Source organism: Podarcis liolepis (assembly GCF_965112155.1).
Source record: "Podarcis liolepis genome assembly, chromosome: 14".
In the NCBI taxonomy this organism is placed as follows: domain Eukaryota; kingdom Metazoa; phylum Chordata; class Lepidosauria; order Squamata; family Lacertidae; genus Podarcis; species Podarcis liolepis.
Genome location: NC_139569.1, coordinates 16,058,752 through 16,076,540, shown reverse-complemented (window position 1 = coordinate 16,076,540; position 17,789 = coordinate 16,058,752). Strand labels below are relative to the sequence as shown.

Sequence of the window (17,789 nt, the reverse complement as noted above, 5' to 3'; positions counted from 1 at the left end):
GCGTCCTATAGAGCAAATGCAGGCTTGTGCCATAGCCGCGGGCAACCCCTCCGACAAGGAGAGGCTGCACGGGGCTAAAGGGGAAGGCAAAACAGCGAGCGGGATCCATCCCGCTCGCTGCCTTGCCTTCTTCCATAGCTGCGCGCAACCCCTCTGCCAGGGAGAGGTTGTGTGCAGCCTGTACGCTGCTCTTTGGGGCTGGGGGGGAAATTTTTTCCCCCTAGATTTCCCCCCCTAAAAACTGGGTGCGCCCTATGGTCCGCTGCGCCCTATGGTGCGAAAAATACGGTATGTAGTAGTTATTTTTGGAACTATGTAGGTGAAAGAAGCACAATGTTTAGATGTAAAATCAAACTGCCATTCCATTTTACAAAAGTCCACATGTATTGGCTTGGTTCAAGGGTTTTCACCCTTTTTGAGTCCACAGCTCCCTTTACCATTCTTTACCATTGCATTCTTTCTGCGCACCCCTGTGGGTCTCAGGATCTCAATTATGTGCCCCCACTTGCCTGCAGAGATGTCAGTCTCTCATCTTTTTCGAACACTCTCCTTTTTGGAGTGCTTCCTCAGCCTCCTCTCCTCTCTTCTTGGGAGTCCTCCAGGCTGCTGCTCCTGGTCTCTGAGCTGCCACCCCCCACCCTAAAGAGAAGTGCCTCCTCATGCCACCCCCCCAGGGGCCTGGGAAGAGGATGCCCCCAGGCTTAGTGGCCTGACACAGATGCAAGAGGGCATCAGAGGACGGAGGGAAGGAAAGAGGGGCAGAGGCCAGTGTTGGCTGTGGCACTCCTGACCATCATTTAGGCTCCAGGGGTCAGCAAACTTTTTCAGCAGGGGGCCGGTCCACTGTCCCTCAGACCTTGTGGGGGGGCGGATTATATATTGGAGGGGGGGGGAATGAATGAATTCCTATACCTCACGAATAACCCAGAGATGCATTTTAAATAAAAGCACACATTCTACTCATGTAAAAACACACTGATTCCCGGATTGTTCACGGGTCAGATTTAGAAGGCGACTGGGCTGGATCCGAGCCCCGGGCCTTAGTTTGCCTACCCATGATTTAGGGCAGAGGTGAATAATCTCATCCATTCCAGATGCTGCTACCCTACGACTCCCATCATCCCTGACAGCTGGGCTATGCTGGCTGGAACTAATGCAAGCTGACGCACCACATCGAGAAGGCTAAAAGTTCTCCAAACCTGGTTTCATGGCTAGATGAACTTGTGTAACTTCTTTTCTTTTCTGGCTTCAAACCACAGCTTTATTGCTACTGCCTCTTTTTCCGAGCTGCACTGGGAGCTTTTCCTTGAAGAGCAGCCAGTAAGTACTCAAAATAAAAGTGCAAAGAAATTTGCAGAAGGCCAAAAAAGAAAGAAGAGGCGCCAGTTCAAGTGTCTCTGCTATTGCTTCCGCATGAGAAATGTGGCCAAAGCTGCCAAACTTCTCCAAATCCTCTGCAACTAACTTTGAATACAGGAAAGGAGCCATGAGTGCAGATGATCCGGCAAGTAAATTTCTGGAGCTCTACGGATTTACTTGTCCTGGCCAATTCCTATTCAAACTAAGTGGTGATTTGCCAAAGGAAAATGAGGGTGCTTCCAGCCTGTCAGTATTTTGCAGAAGGTATTCAAGTGCATACTAGAAATCTAAGTGGAATGAAGTGTTCCATTGCCCAGATACAGCAAACACTTTTTTACAAAAAAAATCTGACTTTTTGCTGTTAGGAGAGGAATATACTGAAAAGTAAGGGGTAATTAGTGGTAAGACATATATGCACCATACAGCCAAATCAGGATGAATGATTGTCGTCATATAACCTCTGCTCAAAAAAAACCCCAGAACGAATGTTCCGTAACAGGCATAGGCAAACTCTGGCCCTCCAGATATTTGGGACTACAATTCCCATCATCCCTGACCACTGATCCTGTTAGCTAGGGATGATGGGAATTGTAGTCCCAAACATCTGGAGGGCCGGAGTTTGCCTATGCCTGTTCCATAAAAACCAGACTGGGCACCATTTAACCTCCGCCTAAGCTTTATGCAAGTAAACAGTTCAGTAAAAACTCAATAAACAGATCATCTGGAAGAGCCCTGAAGGTCCAGGATTATTTGGGAACATAACTGCATTGCAAAAACAAAGCAAGCACACATATTGCAACACAGCTATTTAGAATTGCATCAAAATGAGACAGCTTCAACTATTATTAGAAAGGTTTCAAGTATGGAGGCACCCTCTCCTCTTTGTAGGCCCAACTTCTTACCTGTTTAACTGCATCCAATAATCTCTCCAGGAGAAACTGTCTTTTTGCCACGTTGTTCTGCAACCCTAGAATTCAAGAAAGCACAGGGGGGTATATATTAAATATACTGCCCAGTTAAGGGGGGGGGGATACTTTGCTTTTCGCCCTAGCAGTGCCTTCCCTAATCACATTAATTACAGCAACTTATATGTGGGTGGCGCTGTGGGTTAAATCACTGAACCTCTTGGGCTTGCCGATCAAAAGGTTGGCGGTTCAAATCCCCGCGATGGGGTGAACTACTGTTGTTCGGTCCCTGCTCCTGCCAACCTAGCAGTTCGAAAGCACGCCAGTGCAAGTAGATAAATAGGTACCGCTCCGGTGGGAAGGTAAACGGCGTTTCCGTGCACTGCTCTGGTTTCGCCAGAAGCGGCTTAGTCATGCTGGCCACACGACCCAGAAAAACTGTTTGCGGAAGCGGAGAAACACCGGCTCCCTCAGCCTGTAAAGCAAGATGAATGCTGCAACCCCAGAGTCGTTCACGACTGGATTTAATTGTTAGGGGTCCCTTTACCTTTATATCAGTTATGATAACTGATATATTGTACTGAAAGCACCTCACAATTTTTAAATGAAGCAAATTTTAAATGCAAATTGTCAAAACAGCAGTCATTAAAACATTTTAAGAGGTCATGTTTGAGAAAAAGCACAGTGGAGTAAGATGTCTGCCAAAGGGTCAGATGTACATCCTGGGAGGCTGTTTCTTATTCAGGCATGAATTAAACAATTAGAACACATCAAAAAAGGTTAAAGCAACTAATAATCACAGAAATAAGGTGGGTCCTAAAAATATACACCTCAGATGTCAAAAGCCAAGGTAAAGAAGTGTGCCTTCAGCATTCACTGAAAGCTGTTTAATGAAGATTAGCAATTCAGTAGGGAAGGAATTCCACCACTTATGGGCTCCTGCAAAGAAAGCCCTCTCCAGGGCTGCCACCGCTGCAAAATCCTGAGGGCACCAGAACACCAGTGGGGCCCCCTCTGCCAATCATAACCCCCAAGGGGGTCTTCAGGGAACAAGATGGTCTTTCAGGTACAGTGATACCTTGGTTCTCAAACTTAATCCGTTCCGGAAGTCCGTTCCAAAACCAAAGCATTCCAAACCCAAGGCACGCTTTCCCATAGAAAGTAATGCAAAATGGATTAATCCATTCCAGACTTTTAAAAACAACCCCTAAAACAGCAATTTAACATGAATTTTACTATCTAATGAGACCACTGATCCATAAAATGAAAGCAATAAACAATGTACTGCAGTCACACAATCAATCAATCAGTCAGTAAGTAACTGAACTGGGTTCCACACAGACACAAAAAAAGCAACAAAAATGCAAAATAGCAAAAACAGACAGACCTCAGCGTAACACTCAAAACTGAAGTGTGGCACTCAAAACGGTGCAGGTTTGGCTTCTGAAAAAAGTTCGCAAACCCGAACACTTACTTCCAGGTTTACAGTGTTTAGGTTCCAAATTGTTTGAGTACTAAGGTGTTTGAGAACCAAGGTACCACTGTATTGGGGACCTGAGTTGTTTAGGGCTTTAAACACCAGCATGAGCATCTGGGATAGGGCCTGGGAACAAACTGGCAACCACTGCAGCTGTTTTAAGTCATAAGCCTGAGAAACAGTTCTGTCAAAGTCAAGAGACAACTTGCATTTTTGCTTCCTAGTGAAGGTATCAAGGACAGCAGGAAAGAAACCAGTGGCGACTGTGTCCTAATGGACCCAACGAATGAAAAACATTGCCTAAACTTTAGCTCTGTATCCGACTGAAGCAATAGAAGCTGGGGCACTTTTCATGGCAAGTACCATATTTTTCCGTGTATAAGACGCTCCCTATTTTTGGGGATTCCAAATTAAGAAAACACCCCCAGCAAAAACCGTATATAAGACGAGCCCCAATTTCAAACCTAATTTTGGTTAAAAAAACCCTAGTCTTATACACAGAAAAATACGGTAGTTTTGACAAGAGGCATTTGCAAAGGAGCCAGACGTGCAGAAAACAGCACTTGCAAGAGCTCTGCTGAGTAGGACCAAGGGGCTGTCCAGTCCAAAGTCTTGTTTCCAGCAAGGTGACTTTGGAAAGCTGACAACGCAAGACATGAACACAGCAGTCCTTTCGCCTGTTGTTCCCCAGCAACTGGCATTCAGAGGCTGCTGCCTCTAGTCCTGGATGAAGAACACAACACAGTCACCATGACTAGTAGTCACCAATACTCTTGCCCTCTATGAACTTGTCTAATCTGCTTTTTAAACCCTGGAGAGCCACTGCCAGTCAGATGAGGCGATACTGAGCTACATGGACCAACTGTCTGGGACCTGCCATTCTATTTATTTCTATTCATTTATATACTGCCATCTCATAAAATGCCACAGAAGTGTACAGAATGCAGACCACCACATGTAGACAATACAACATTAAAGGCAGCTTTCAATGATGGACCACTGGTTTTTAAGATAAATAAATAATAATAATAATACTGTTCATAATATTCTCCAGCATTAGCCAGCTCTAATGCAACCACAGTTAAAAAAAAACAACAACAAAAAACTCCAAACTCCCCACTCTGCTTGTAGAACTGAAATTCAATTAGTCAGCGTGAACAAAAAACGCTTGCTTAGCCTGCTGCTGTATTCGCGGCGTTTCTGAAACGTATAGATTTCAAGCTCATAACCCAAACTGGCCCCCGTGACGCTGTGGGAGTCCAGCTCACCCTGACGAGGGCCTCTGCCAGCTGGGGCTCTTCTTGAAGGTTCAAGAACCTCTGGCGGTTCCCATCTGTGGCATACGGGAACAGGGTCAATGATAGATTGTGGTGAGAGAATCAGGAAAGGTAAGTAGCAGGAAGGAAGTAGCATAGGAAGCTGCTGTGCCAAACCATTGGTCCATTGAGCTCAGTGTTGTCTACACGGACTGGAAGCAGCTCTCTGGGATTTTAGATGGGGGTCTCTCTCAGCTCTAACTGGAGATACCAAGGTTTGAACTGGGTACCTTCTGCATGCCAAGCAGATGTGCTACAAATGAGCTACAGAAAGTCTCTGAGAAGCAAACACACTCTCCCCTAGGTGAGTGCTCTGCTTACCAGGGGTGACCTGTCCTGTTTCACTGCCCGGGTCAAAACAGGAAGGTGCTGCCCTGCCCACGGAATACCACCACCCTTTGCCACCCACTCCAAAGCCTCGCTTACCAGGTCTTGAGACTGTGGCTTGCAGATTCCAGTAAGATCTCGTGGGGCTTTCACGAGATCTCACTCGAACTGAGAAGCTGCCATTGCTGTTTCTCTAGTGGTAGCAGAGGTGACCCTTGGATCCTATTGCCTGAGCCAACTGCCTCAGTCTGCTTACCATCATGCTCTGCTGAAAGATTTGATCCACTGCCATCAATTTTCAGCGCAACATTGCCCTGGTATGAGAAAGACGCGGAAGCAGGCACCAATTGGCCTCCAGAGAGTTGCCTCTGCCTCCTACTAAGGTGTAAAAGGAATCTCGGATAACATGACACTGTGTCATACAAGTGCTTGAAAGGAGGTGGAACAGCAAAGCTGTCCCTTTGCTCTTGGAGAAGTAACAATACCAAGGGAAGAATATGATGATGGGGGTGTTAAGGGATGGGTAGTGCCTCTGGTGAGGGTCACATCATGCTCCTTCTGGACCAGTTTGTCCATCTTTGGTCCCCACCCTGCACTCACCTGTGGTTTCTAGAAATTGTCAGCATGTGACAGCGGTCACACCTCAGCTAAACTAGGTGATAGGAGCCGATAGGTCTCAAACCCTTGGTAAGTTAGGGACTTTCCCTGCATGCAAAAACAGGCTCTGGCGGTTTGTGTAAATGAAACTGAAAATAAAATATAAAAAAAATGATAGATGCAAAAGAGAGAGGAGATTTCTCCCTGCCGGATATGAGATTGTATTATGAAGCATCTTGTCTTTGTTGGTTGAAGGAATGGATGATATTGAAGAATCCAAATATCTTAGATTTAGAAGGTCGTGATAGTATCTTTGGTTGGAACGCCTATTTGTGGTATGAAAAGGTGGAAGTACATAAAGGATTTACAAATCACATGCTGTAATTAGGAAAAAATGTATCGAGTATGGGATAAATACAAAAAATTATTGGAGACAAAACCACCACTTTGGCTCTCACCGTTGGAAGCCATAATGGTAAAGAAAAAGAATATGATAGAAGGTTGGACAACTTATAGAAATTTAGTAAAAAAAAGATGGAAGAGAGTTTAATTTAGAAGAATTTATCAGGAAAGTTAACAACATGAATACAATATCATCATTTGAATGAAGTATTTAAGAAAGATAGAAAACGAGGGTTTGGGGAACAAATATCACAATTGGAGAGAGATCTGTTGGAATATAAAAGTGCTGTCTAAAATGTATAAGGTATTATTGGATTGGGAGACAACGGATGAGCAGGTAAACTCTTCAATACATTAGGCATTAGATATTGGTTATAATATAGATATGGAAGTGTGGGAACAATAGTGAAATAAGGATATAAAATTTACAGCATGCTATGGTTTAAGAGAAAACTATATGAAAATGTTATATAGATGGTATCTAACACCAAGTAAACTGGCAAAAATGTATAAATCTAAATTGAATAAGTGTTGTAAATGCAAAGAGAAAGAAGGTACTTTTTATCATATGTGGTGATCTTGCAGTAAGGTTAAAGCTTACTGGGAAATGATATATAATGAACTGGAAAAGATGTTTAAAATAACATTTTTTAAAAACCAGAAGCTTTTCTTCTGGGAATTATAGGAGTAGAACTACCTAAACAGTTTAGAAATTTACTCATGTATGCAACTAAGCAGCAAGAATGTTATTTGCCCAAAAATGGAAAGAAGAAAAGTCCAGACAAAAGAAGAATGGAAACAAAAACTTATGGACTATGCAGAAATGGAAAACTTACTAGAAAAATTAGAAATCAAAGTAAGAAACTTTTTATAAAAGAATTAAAATGATTTATTGAATATTTACAAACAAATTGTAAACAGTTGAGGACATTGGCAGGATTTTTGTAATAACCTGCAGTTTCATAAGAGTATATAATTAAAGTAGATGAATGAAAGAATAATTTAATTTAGAATATGCAGGAAATGATAAAAATACATTTAAGAAAATGAGGCATCAGATCAAGGCCTGCATTTTAAAATGAGCTTAAAAAATATATTTGCAAATGTTTGTATGTCTCATGCCAGGCATAAAGCAGCTGGCTAAGTACTTTGGCAGATGTTTATTTCCTTGAACAGCCCCCCCCCCCCCGATTTATAACAGGAGACACGTTTCTTAAAGTTGTAAAAGGAAATTACAGGCTGGGAGCAAAAGGTCATATTGACCATACAAATTACAGAATACAATCAAGCTGCAAAAACACAATTAAGAGTTGATAAATAGTGAGATTTATTGTTTAACAGAAAATACCATGTGCCTCCCATCAGACTCGAGCCACATCTTCCTAAGGTTAAAGGGCAAGAGCTAATAGCAACAGCAGCTGACTTGAAAGGGGGGTGTAAATTTAAGGGGTTGCTTTTGGAAACTGTTTTTACTAAGTTCCTTTCCTTCTAAAAAGCTATATATGTTAATGTATGAAATATATTGGCTTAAATGTAATTATGCAAAGGATTTAGAAAGTAAGAAATGTTAGATTCTTATGTTAGATTCTTATTTCATTGATGGTGTGTGAGAAGGTGAACCCAAGATCTCTGTTTAAGATAAAATTTAATGAGCCATCTGTTTTAGCCATCTGTTTTGGAGTGAAGGGGCAATAGGGTAATAGGGCAATAGGGCAAAAAGGTTATCTGGTAATTAAGGTGCCTGGTCGAGGCAAATTTAAGATATATGGCTACTTGTCTGCCATTTATGGATAGAAGGAAATATAGCTCTTTGTCTCCCATAAAAGGTAATAGGAAATGGGTGTATCTTTTATGATTGGTTCTAGCAAACAGCCAATAGGAATTTCAACCGGGCTGATTGGCAGAGGCAGCCAAAGGAGGAGCAAGGGGGCTGGGCTGAAGAAATATAAGTGCTGGCCATCAGGGCTGGAGTGGGCAGAGCTTTGCTAACCATATACCACTGTGTCTCTCATTTATTTGTCTGACAAATAAATTATTATTTTAATTTCTCTATTGCTGCGTTGAATATTTCATTCCAGCTAAGCGTTAACCACAAGCAGGGTGCTATAAAACCACAGAAAGAGGAGGAAGGTAGTCGAGTTTTGAAATTAAGCAGAGGCTTGACAACCGTATGTCAGGAGTGCTCTGATGGTGTTTCCTGCTTGGCAGGGGGTTGGACTCGATGGCCCTTGTGGTCTATTCCAACTCTATAATTCTATGATTCTATGAAATGTTAAAATGACTATAAAACTATTGAAATGTATATAACTGAAAATCATAAAATAAATAAATTATGAAAAGTAAAAAAGGATAAAATGGGAGTACAATGCTGTTATGTGCAATGCTGTAAACTCCATGGAAGAAGGATGAGAAAACACAAAAATTAAAATCAAAATCCTGTTGCAGCCTTCAGTTGTTTGCAAATAGATTCCCCTCACAGATGGCATTATTTTAATTTGCACTTTGGATGACATTGCAGAAATATATGCTTCAAATACAGCCCAGGCATCTCAACCTATGTTATCCTAACGAAGACTTGGGTCCCCCACTCCTGGACTAGTTGTTCTTAGAAAATTTAGGGCACTTTCAAAGTGTTTAACTAATCAACATAAATAATATAGATGCCTTATTTTAATAATAAGTACTTTATTGTGGTTTAAGGAAACAACATTGAAAAACAAGCAGCATAATCAATATAAGATGCAACATAAACCTTTATGTAAAAAACAACGAAAAGAAACCACTATTAACTCCTGGATCATTATTTACCAAACAGATGGACTCAACAACAACTAATGAAAACTTAGGAGAACTGAAAAAGACGGAATTAGCTTAATAACAGAAGTTATTATAAAGCCATTGGAACTAAACAGCTGATATCCGGTCAGCTTTTGCAACAGGAGGATTTGGCTGTCTGCACAAACTAGAACCAAACTCCTTATACTTATGTTAAATTCAGCAAACGTGGATTGTGCAATTTCGCCAGAAGTATTGTCAGCAATTCTATTGACAATTAACTATTTCCAGTTATTCAGCTTATCATCATCAGATATGTGTAACTTTGCTACAAAGGGATGGAAAACTCTAGAGAAAATTTGGAGGGGGGGTATTGATAAATACTTTAGCTCTAAGAGATAGGCCAATACCCCACTCAGTCACAAACTTCTTGGGTGACCTTGGACCAGTCACACTACCTCTCAGCCTCACCACACAGGGTTGCTATGAGAATAAAATGAAGAAGGGGGAGATTTCACTCCACTGCTTGGAGCAAGAGCTCCTGGGGGCAAAGCAGGCTACAAATGGCTTAAGTAAATAAGTAGATATACAGTACATACAAGTCCAAATGGTTAGGGTGTGGGAGGAAACTGCAAGCAGATCCATTTATCCATTTTAGGGACTGTATCGAATGCTAGCCCTACTCAGAGCATACCCACTGAAATCAGTAGGCATGATTATCTTGGGTTCATTAACAGCAATGGGTCTACTTTGAGTAGAACCTTGTTGGCTCTCATTTCAGTACCAGAAGACTGTGACATAAAACGTGATGGAGGCATCCCACAGTATGTGAATAAGTCAGCTGCCAGAGCTCCACGTTCTCTAACCCATGAATAATAATACAGTAGTACCTCAGGTTAAGTACTTAATTCATTCCGGAGGTCCGTACTTAACCTGAAACTGTTCTTAACCTGAAGCACCACTTTAGCTAATGGGCCCTCCTGCTGCTGCGCCGCCGGAGCACGATTTCTGTTCTCATCCTGAAGCAAAGTTCTTAACCTGAAGCACTATTTCTGGGTTAGCAGAGTCTGTAACCTGAAGCGTATGTAACCTGAAGCGTATGTAACCTGAGGTACCACTGTAATATTAATTTATTATTTGTACCCCGCCCATCTGGCTGGGTTTCCCCAGCCACTCTGGGCAGCTTCCAACAAAGATTTAAAATACATCAAAATGTCACACATTAAAAACTTCCCTGAACAGGGAATGTCTAGAAAAAGGGACAGCAAACTACTAAACAGGGATAGAATACCCAGTGCCAGAGAGCAATGTCCTAATACGTCTAAAAGAACAACAGTGCTTTTAATTCCATTCCCAATTTACCTTGCTAGCAGCTTTAATTATTTATTTGCATGCATCTATAGCCCACCCCACTCCATGCAGCCTCATTGAGGGTTATGGCATTGCATAACTTCATACACTATGTCATGAGGAAAGGTGGGCTTTGGTTTGAGTTTGCATTGTCATTTACTGTTGATTTCATGCTGCTGCTGCTATTCTTTCAATTCCTTGCCTGCCCTTCACCATTAAGCCCCAGGGCAGGGTACACCAATCAAAACAACAACATCAAAAGCAGTGTTAAGACAAGCTGCCACCACAAGAGTAGAGTCCTGTTGCATTCCCAACAGGGACTTTTTCGCAGCCCTGGCCACGAGAAATATTCGTCGATGAGCAAGCTACACAAGCACTAATTAACAAAAAACTGCAATCGGAAATTAGTCGCTGGAAGGCATTATCTGAAAACCCTACTCTCTCTTTTTTTTTGTCATGGTAATATACAGTTGCTGGCTCCAGGGATGCTGCTGCTCCCCTGTCAGTAGAGCGGCAGGGTGTATCTGGGCATGCACAGAGTGGCATCAAGAAAGGTGGGAGAAGGGACGCTTTAACACCCCACCCCAGCGCCACCCTTGCTGCTGCTGCTGCTGCTGCTGTTGGGCGAAAGAGCAGCTCCGAGCCAGCCCATCCACCTCCTCCTCCTCCTCCCTTGCCAAGCAAAGCTTGCTCCACTCACCGCTCATGGCCGGCGACGGAGTTCCCCTCCGCGGGCAAGCAAAGCCTCGGGATCCCCCCTCCGACTTTTCCGACTCCTCCTCCGCTGCCGCCGGGGCTCCTCCCTCCCGTCAAAGCCACCAGCACTCCACAGCACATTGCCCCTCCACCCGGAAGTGATCCTCAAGGAGCCCGGAAGCAAAACACTTAGAACCCGGAAATCATCTCAGGCGGGGGCGGTCATGGGAATTGTAGTCTCCATGGCGGCGAGGGTGGGGTAAAACCATGCTGCTCCGTCTTTTTCTTCCTCCTCCTGCAGTCGCTCTGAGCAGAGAGTCTCCCCTCCCTCTCCTTCCCGGATTTTGGGCCCCCAACTCATTATTTGTGTGTTAATTGCCGCCGCAACAAGGCGGGGATCCAGCGCTCCCCAAGTAGTAATAGTAATGCTGTAGTAATTTATTATTTGTACCCCGCCCTTCTGGCTGGGTCTCCACAGCCACTCTGGGCTACTTCCAACAAAGATTAAAAATACATTAAAGTGTCACACATTAAAAACTTCCCTGAACAGGGCTGCCTTAAGATGTCTTCTGAATGTCAGGTAGTTAATAACAATAATAATAATAATTTTTTATTTATACCCCGCCCATCTGGCTGAGTTTCTCCAGCCACTCCAATCAAACAATACAGCATTAAATATTAAAAACTTCCCTAAACAGGGCTGCCTTCAGATGTCCTTTAAAGATAAGATAGCTACTTATTTCCTTCACATCTGAAGGGAGGGCATTCCACAGGGCGGGCGCCACTACTGAGAAGGCCCTCTGCCTGGTTTTCTGTAGCTTAGCTTCTCGCAGCGAGTGAACCGCCAGAAGGCCCTCGGCGCTGGACCTCAGTGTCCGGGCAGAACAATGGGGGTGGAAACGCTCCTTCAGGTATACTGGGCTGAGGCCGTTTAGGGCTCTAAAGGTCAACACCAACACTTTGTATTGTGCTCGGAAGCAGTTGTGATACCTTTACGGGAAAAGCCCTGCCTGGATCCCCACTGCAATAGATAATTAATCGTCCAGTCTCCAATATCTCATTCTAGGGCAAGGTGGTAGATAGGGTTGCCACCTTTGTTCTGGCAAAATAAAGAACAGGGCAGCGGTGGGTGGGTGACGATTCCCACACTGCCTGGTACTAAACTGACCAGTGCAATCCATTACAATCTATTGCCGCCAAATCGGATAGCCCCTCTGGGGTTTGTCACACACACACGAATTTGTAAATCTGACTGCTTTGCTACCCAGAGCTTAAATACATGACCTTTCACACATAGGCAGTACTGTACAGCAATACATGCAGGCCTGGGCAAAAAATTAATAGGGGATATTCCAAGGAGGGGACGAGCTTTGTTCTACGTGTTCAATTACTGAAGGTCAGAAAAAATATTAGGGTGTGTCGCATTGCCTCCAACTAGCCAGAAAAGGACAGGGCTGCGTAAACACAGCTGTCATCTAGTCCTTTATATGAACAAATCATCCATCCTAGTGGGAATACTTGAGGCCTTTGCAAACTTGAAGGACAGGACTATCCAAAGTGCCCAGACTTGTTCCACAAGCTTCCTCTTTTCCCTGGAACAGGAAGCTCTGGGAAAGGGTGTGCTCAAATTGTCCAGGAGCAAAGCAAGGTACAGTAGTAGACTCATGACCATTTGTGTGATGCGGGCAGGGTGGAGTCAGCGAAATCTTTGGCGTTTCTCAAAATGCACAAAGCTACAATTCCCAGCACCACTCACACAATATTGGAACAGGGTGCTTTAAATGCCTGGTGTGTATGCAGCCACACTTCCTAAAAGTGCACCTGGCTTCTTCAATATACAGCTTCTGGAGATTGCTGAAAGTGCACCTTTTTACCCTGGCTTTTGACACTTGAAGTATATATTTTAAGAACCCATCTCATTTTTGTAATTGTTTGTTTTAAACTGTTTTAAATATTGTGTTTTAATGTTGTAACATGCCCTGGGACCTTAGGGTAAAGGGTGGGTAATACATAAATGAATAATAATAAGAATAAGATTCCCTAACCTCTTACCTATCATTCATCAGTCTTTCACCCTGTAATTGGAGAGGCAACAATATCAAAGGGACCATCAAGTACTTTCTCACCAACACTGTAAAAGCACCTGTTAGGCACCATAGTGTCGTGCTACCTGAGACTCCTATTACAGTTCAAGCAGGTCAGGTCATTCAATGCCCTCTTTTTTGCCATTGCCTTTCTCATACTGCAGCGATGTTGTGCTGAAATGTGATGGTAGTAGGACAGGTCTTCTGGCACAGCACTGCTGTGGAGCACTGCCCAGGGCTACATGTGGGAGCCCAGCATCTGATTCTGCATGCTTAACTGAGAAGTGGAGGTGGTGCTTATCCAATGATGCAGAAACGTGCTGGATGCAGCCGCCCAGAACTTAATCAGATAACAGTAGCTGTGTACAGGAAGAAATGTTCCTACTGAACCACAGGTAAGAACAGCACCTGGAAGCAGGCTTGTGTTACTCCACGCACAGCTAATTTGTTCGGTTTCATGTACAGGCGACATTGTTCTGGTAACTGCCATCACACACCGCTTGGGTGAAACCCTGTTGCATGATACAATCAGACAACACATTGAACCAGGTGATAGCAGAGTACGAAACGGTGCCAGAGCGTCTGCTCCGAGCCAGCGTGTTGCCAAGCCGTTTGCAACATGGGAGACCTATAGGAGCTTTGTGAGAGGTAAACTGCAGTTGCATGATTCTCTGGGGGAAGCTATGTGTTTTAAATGTGTGCTAAAATGTACTTTAATGGTAGATGTCACACCATGTATTTTATGGGTTTTTTAAATCTTGTATTTTTATGTTGTGAAACACCCTGAGATCTACAGATGGAGGTTGGTGGTATACAAATTTAATAAATAATAACCTAAGGAGCAGGAAGCAGACAGCCTGGTTTACCCACTGGGCTGGTTGCAAGCAAGAAAGCAGACACTTTGAGGGCTGGCTTGAGGTTGGTGAGCCAGTGCCCCATTCACACTAATGGACCAGCCTCTACTGGTTTAATTACAATGACTGGGAAGAGGCAGGTTGAAAACCAGTGTGAACCAGTGTGGTATAGTGTGTTGGGTCTTGGAGACCAGGGTTCAAATCCCTACTTGGCCATGAAGCTCACTGGGTGACCTTGCGGGGGCAGTCACAGCCTCTCAGCTTACTCCACAGGGTTGTTGAAGAATTTCACGAGGAAGGGAAGAACAGGGACATCACCTTGAGCTCCTTGGAAGAAAAGGTGGGATAGAAATTCAGTATATAAAACTGTCCATGTGGCAAACTATGTTATCAAGCACGTGCTGTGCAGCAACCACGTGGAACACAATCTGATTCATTCGATTGGAAAATATTTATTATTACTCCTTCCCTCTTCGGTAATAGCACCCACTTGTCCTTTCTCGCTCCTCTGTGCGAGGAGTGTGGAAGGAATATCCCTGTCTATACTTCCTCCCTTTTACGAAACGTTTCTATCAACTTTCTTATACATCCACGAAACTACATTCCCCATCTCCTTTCGAGAGTAAGCGCATGGTCCCGCCTACGAATGCGAAGCGCAAAGCCCTCTGGGTCTTGTAGTTCCTCTGTGCTACGTTTCGAGACCTCTTCTTACCAGTGAGAGAGGGGTGATTGGAGATTGAAACAGGAAGGCTGCGCAATGGCCGCTGGTAGTTGTTGTCTTCTCATCGGCTCGATTCGCGAGAGGTGCGGAAGCGGGCGAGAGCGGCGTCCCTCACGTCGCCTCGTCACCCGGCGCGCGGCCCCCCGGGAGTTGTAGTCCCCAGGCCCGGCGGCGTGCCTACCTAAGGCAGGCACGCGGGGCTGACTGAGAACTACCAAAATGGCGGCCGGGCGCTGATGCGGGAGGAGAAGGGCGTACGGCATCTCGAGGAGGCCATCCTGCGTCGCGGCGGTGGGGCGCACACGCGGAGCGGCCGGAGCGAGCGCGGAGACGACGACGACGGTGGTGCCGCGTTCCCGGCTGCCGCGCTTTCCCCTCCCCCGCCCCTTCCCCTCCTGCCGCCGCCGCCCCCCACCTCAGCCCGCTTTCCTCCCAGGACGTCGGGAGCCGCTTCGGGAAGCGCAGAGGCTTGTGGGGGGGTGGGCAGAGACAAAATGGAGGCGAACGGCAGCAGCGGCAGCAGCAGCGACTCGGCGCCCGACTGCTGGGACCAGGCGGATATCGAGCCCGGCGCTGGCCCGGCCGGCTCCTCCGCCCCCGGCGCTGCCGCCGCCGACGTGCCCAGCCCGGCCCAGCTCGACGCCGCCTCGGCGGAGCAGCAGGAGGAGCTGCTGGGCGCGGCCTTCAGCCGGCACCTCAACGTCAACGCCAAGCCCTTCGTGCCCAATGTCCACGCCGCCGAGTTCGTGCCGGCCTTCCTGAGGGGAGGCCCAGGCCCGGCCTCCTCGTCGTCGCCTTCCTCCTCGTCCTCCACGTCCTCCGCGCCCGCGCAGGGACTCCCGCCGCCGCCTTCGCCCCCGCCGGGCCTGCCGCCCCTGACGTCGCTGCCACACGGTAACCTCGCCGGGGAGGAAGGAAAAGGGGTTGGGGCGGAGGGGGGGGGGTCGCTTCGGTTATGGAGGCCTTGAACTTTGGGGCGTTTCAACAGGCCCTGTTGAGCCCCCAGGTAAGTCGTGCGTGGGATTGCAACCTTAAAAATACAGTCATAGTAATCAGATATATATATATTAAAAACAACAACCTGCGCTCAGATCACGTGCAGTTCCTTATTACGGCCAGTTGTAAGTAAGTGATATATTTATTCTCCCTCGCCTCCCCCCCCCCCATTTCACCTGCTTAACTCAACAATCCTGCGAGGTAGGCTTCAGAGAGGATCAGCTGGCCCAAGGGAGATGTTTGCCTCCTCTCTCCTCCCAGCTGGATGGTCTAACCTCCCTACTGCGTTGTGTGAGATTTTTTTAGGGAGTATGTGACTTAGGCTGGTGGGTCCGGAGCCCAGATTAGGGAGAAGGAAAGGAGCAATCCCAGTACAGTATTTGAACTTTTTAGAAATAGGGGCAGGGAGGTGGTCCTGTTCTTTGGGTGGTAGCAGATGGGGAATTGACTATGATCTGAGAAGGCAAGGCCAACGTGGGCCAACTTTAGCAATGTGCCCATGAGAGGTTTTGGAGGGAAGGTCTTAGTGTATGTATTTGAAAGATAGTTGAGTGGGGTTGGGGTGACCCTTGGGGAACCTTGAACACCTGAGGGATTGGGGTAGGGAGAGGTCCTGTGTTGTAGTTGTTTCTGGCAGTAGTGTGGAGCCATGCTGACCGCACTGGGACAAGCATAAATGAGGAGTGACTCAGAGCAGCTCAGTGGCTGTGATGCAAAGCAGAACGTCACTTGCCTACGTTGGCAGAGGAGGGGAAAAGTCTGTTTCCGGTTATTAGAAGAGTTGCTATGAAAGCCACTAGGAAAGACTTCCTTGATGCCATTATGTTCCTAAACCACCTGTTAACATGACGGGTTTTTTTAATATATAAAAAAAGACTGTTACCTTTTCCCCTTGCTCCTCCTCTAAGCCAAAGTCACCCAGGCAGCTGGAAATGGATTTTCCCTAGTTCAGCAGTCTTATCAACTACATTACACTGGTTGTCTTCCAAGGTAGCAAAATATAAGGAAGGCAACCAGTTCAGAAAAGAGGATATTGTAATCTGAAGACACAGGAGAAGTAATATAGCAGGTATGAGGAGAGAGATTTTAACATGGTGAATTACACTTGAAAGGTAGTTCTTACAGTATTGGTAGTGGGTAGAATGATCAGATCAGCAAAAACTTTATTTGAATGTGTGTTGTACACTTCAGATGTTGCGTTTCATATAGACTCTTGGTGGTGCACTTAATTTTTTTAAATCCAGATGTATTACCTACTAGGCAGTAAAAACCGTGGTGGAGTTGGAATCTTGCACATGGCCATCTTTTTCACCAGGTGGTACTAAGCATCTGACTTAACTTAGGTTAATGGTGTTAGATTTATGCTGCTATTTATTTTATAGGTTGATTAAGCTTATTCATGCTCAACATGCCATGAAATACTCTGGCTGCTTTATACTTCCATAATACTGTTACTGGAGCTTTCCCTTAACTTGAATCTTAGTGTTTCCTACAGTGGGTGCTTGAGTCAGTGGCTAGGTTGGAAATGGGGAAGGGATAGATGTATTGCTTCAAGGTCATCAGGTGAATCAAGAAGAATCGTGCAACATGCTAATGGGAACTGTGAATTGGAAAGCATGCCTTTTCCTAATATCTCCATAAGATTTGCAGTATTTGTGGCAAGACTGCCTTAATGTAAATTATCCAGTTTCAAACAACTTTCCTCTTGGCTTTACTTTATTAGGTAGGATTGATTCTGAGTCTGTATCCCATTCTTTCTTCAGAAAGCTCAGTGCAGCTTACATGATGCTCTCCTACAGTCTCCTATGTAGTCATGGGCCAGACTGAGACCTGCTTAAGTTTTTATTCCCCCTACCCCAATCTTAAATGTGTTCATAGGGTATCTACATGATCTTGTAGTCATGACCAAATCACAGCTAGTAATTATAGT

General features: G+C 45.2%; 2 protein-coding genes across 10 annotated transcripts in view; one reads left to right on the top strand and one right to left on the bottom strand.

The window, feature by feature from the left end:
• SNX29 (sorting nexin 29) overlaps window positions 1-11,380 on the bottom strand; it is a 229,999-nt gene extending 218,619 nt beyond the window's left edge. For 5 of the 7 annotated variants that reach the window (XM_083474289.1, XM_083474291.1, XM_083474292.1 and 2 more), the window contains exons 1-2: window positions 11,209-11,380; window positions 2,262-2,326 (exon numbers count right to left, since the gene is read on the bottom strand). In XM_083474289.1, the coding sequence (XP_083330415.1) occupies window positions 2,262-2,326; window positions 11,209-11,215 (72 nt within the window). In that variant the 5' untranslated portion in view covers window positions 11,216-11,380. The remainder of the gene's footprint in view (window positions 1-2,261; window positions 2,327-11,208) is intronic. The other 2 variants (XM_083474294.1, XM_083474293.1) reach the window with 1 other exon arrangement.
• Window positions 11,381-13,900: 2,520 nt separating this feature from the next.
• GSPT1 (G1 to S phase transition 1) overlaps window positions 13,901-17,789 on the top strand; it is a 35,856-nt gene continuing 31,967 nt past the window's right edge. The window contains exon 1 of one of the 3 annotated variants that reach the window (XM_083474304.1): window positions 13,901-13,936. Coding sequence is in view for 2 of the 3 variants with exons in the window: in XM_083474302.1 (XP_083330428.1) it covers window positions 15,100-15,757 (658 nt within the window). In the remaining variant the exon portion in view is untranslated. Of the gene's footprint in view, window positions 13,937-15,076; window positions 15,758-17,789 lie in introns of those variants that run through there. The other 2 variants (XM_083474302.1, XM_083474303.1) reach the window with 2 other exon arrangements.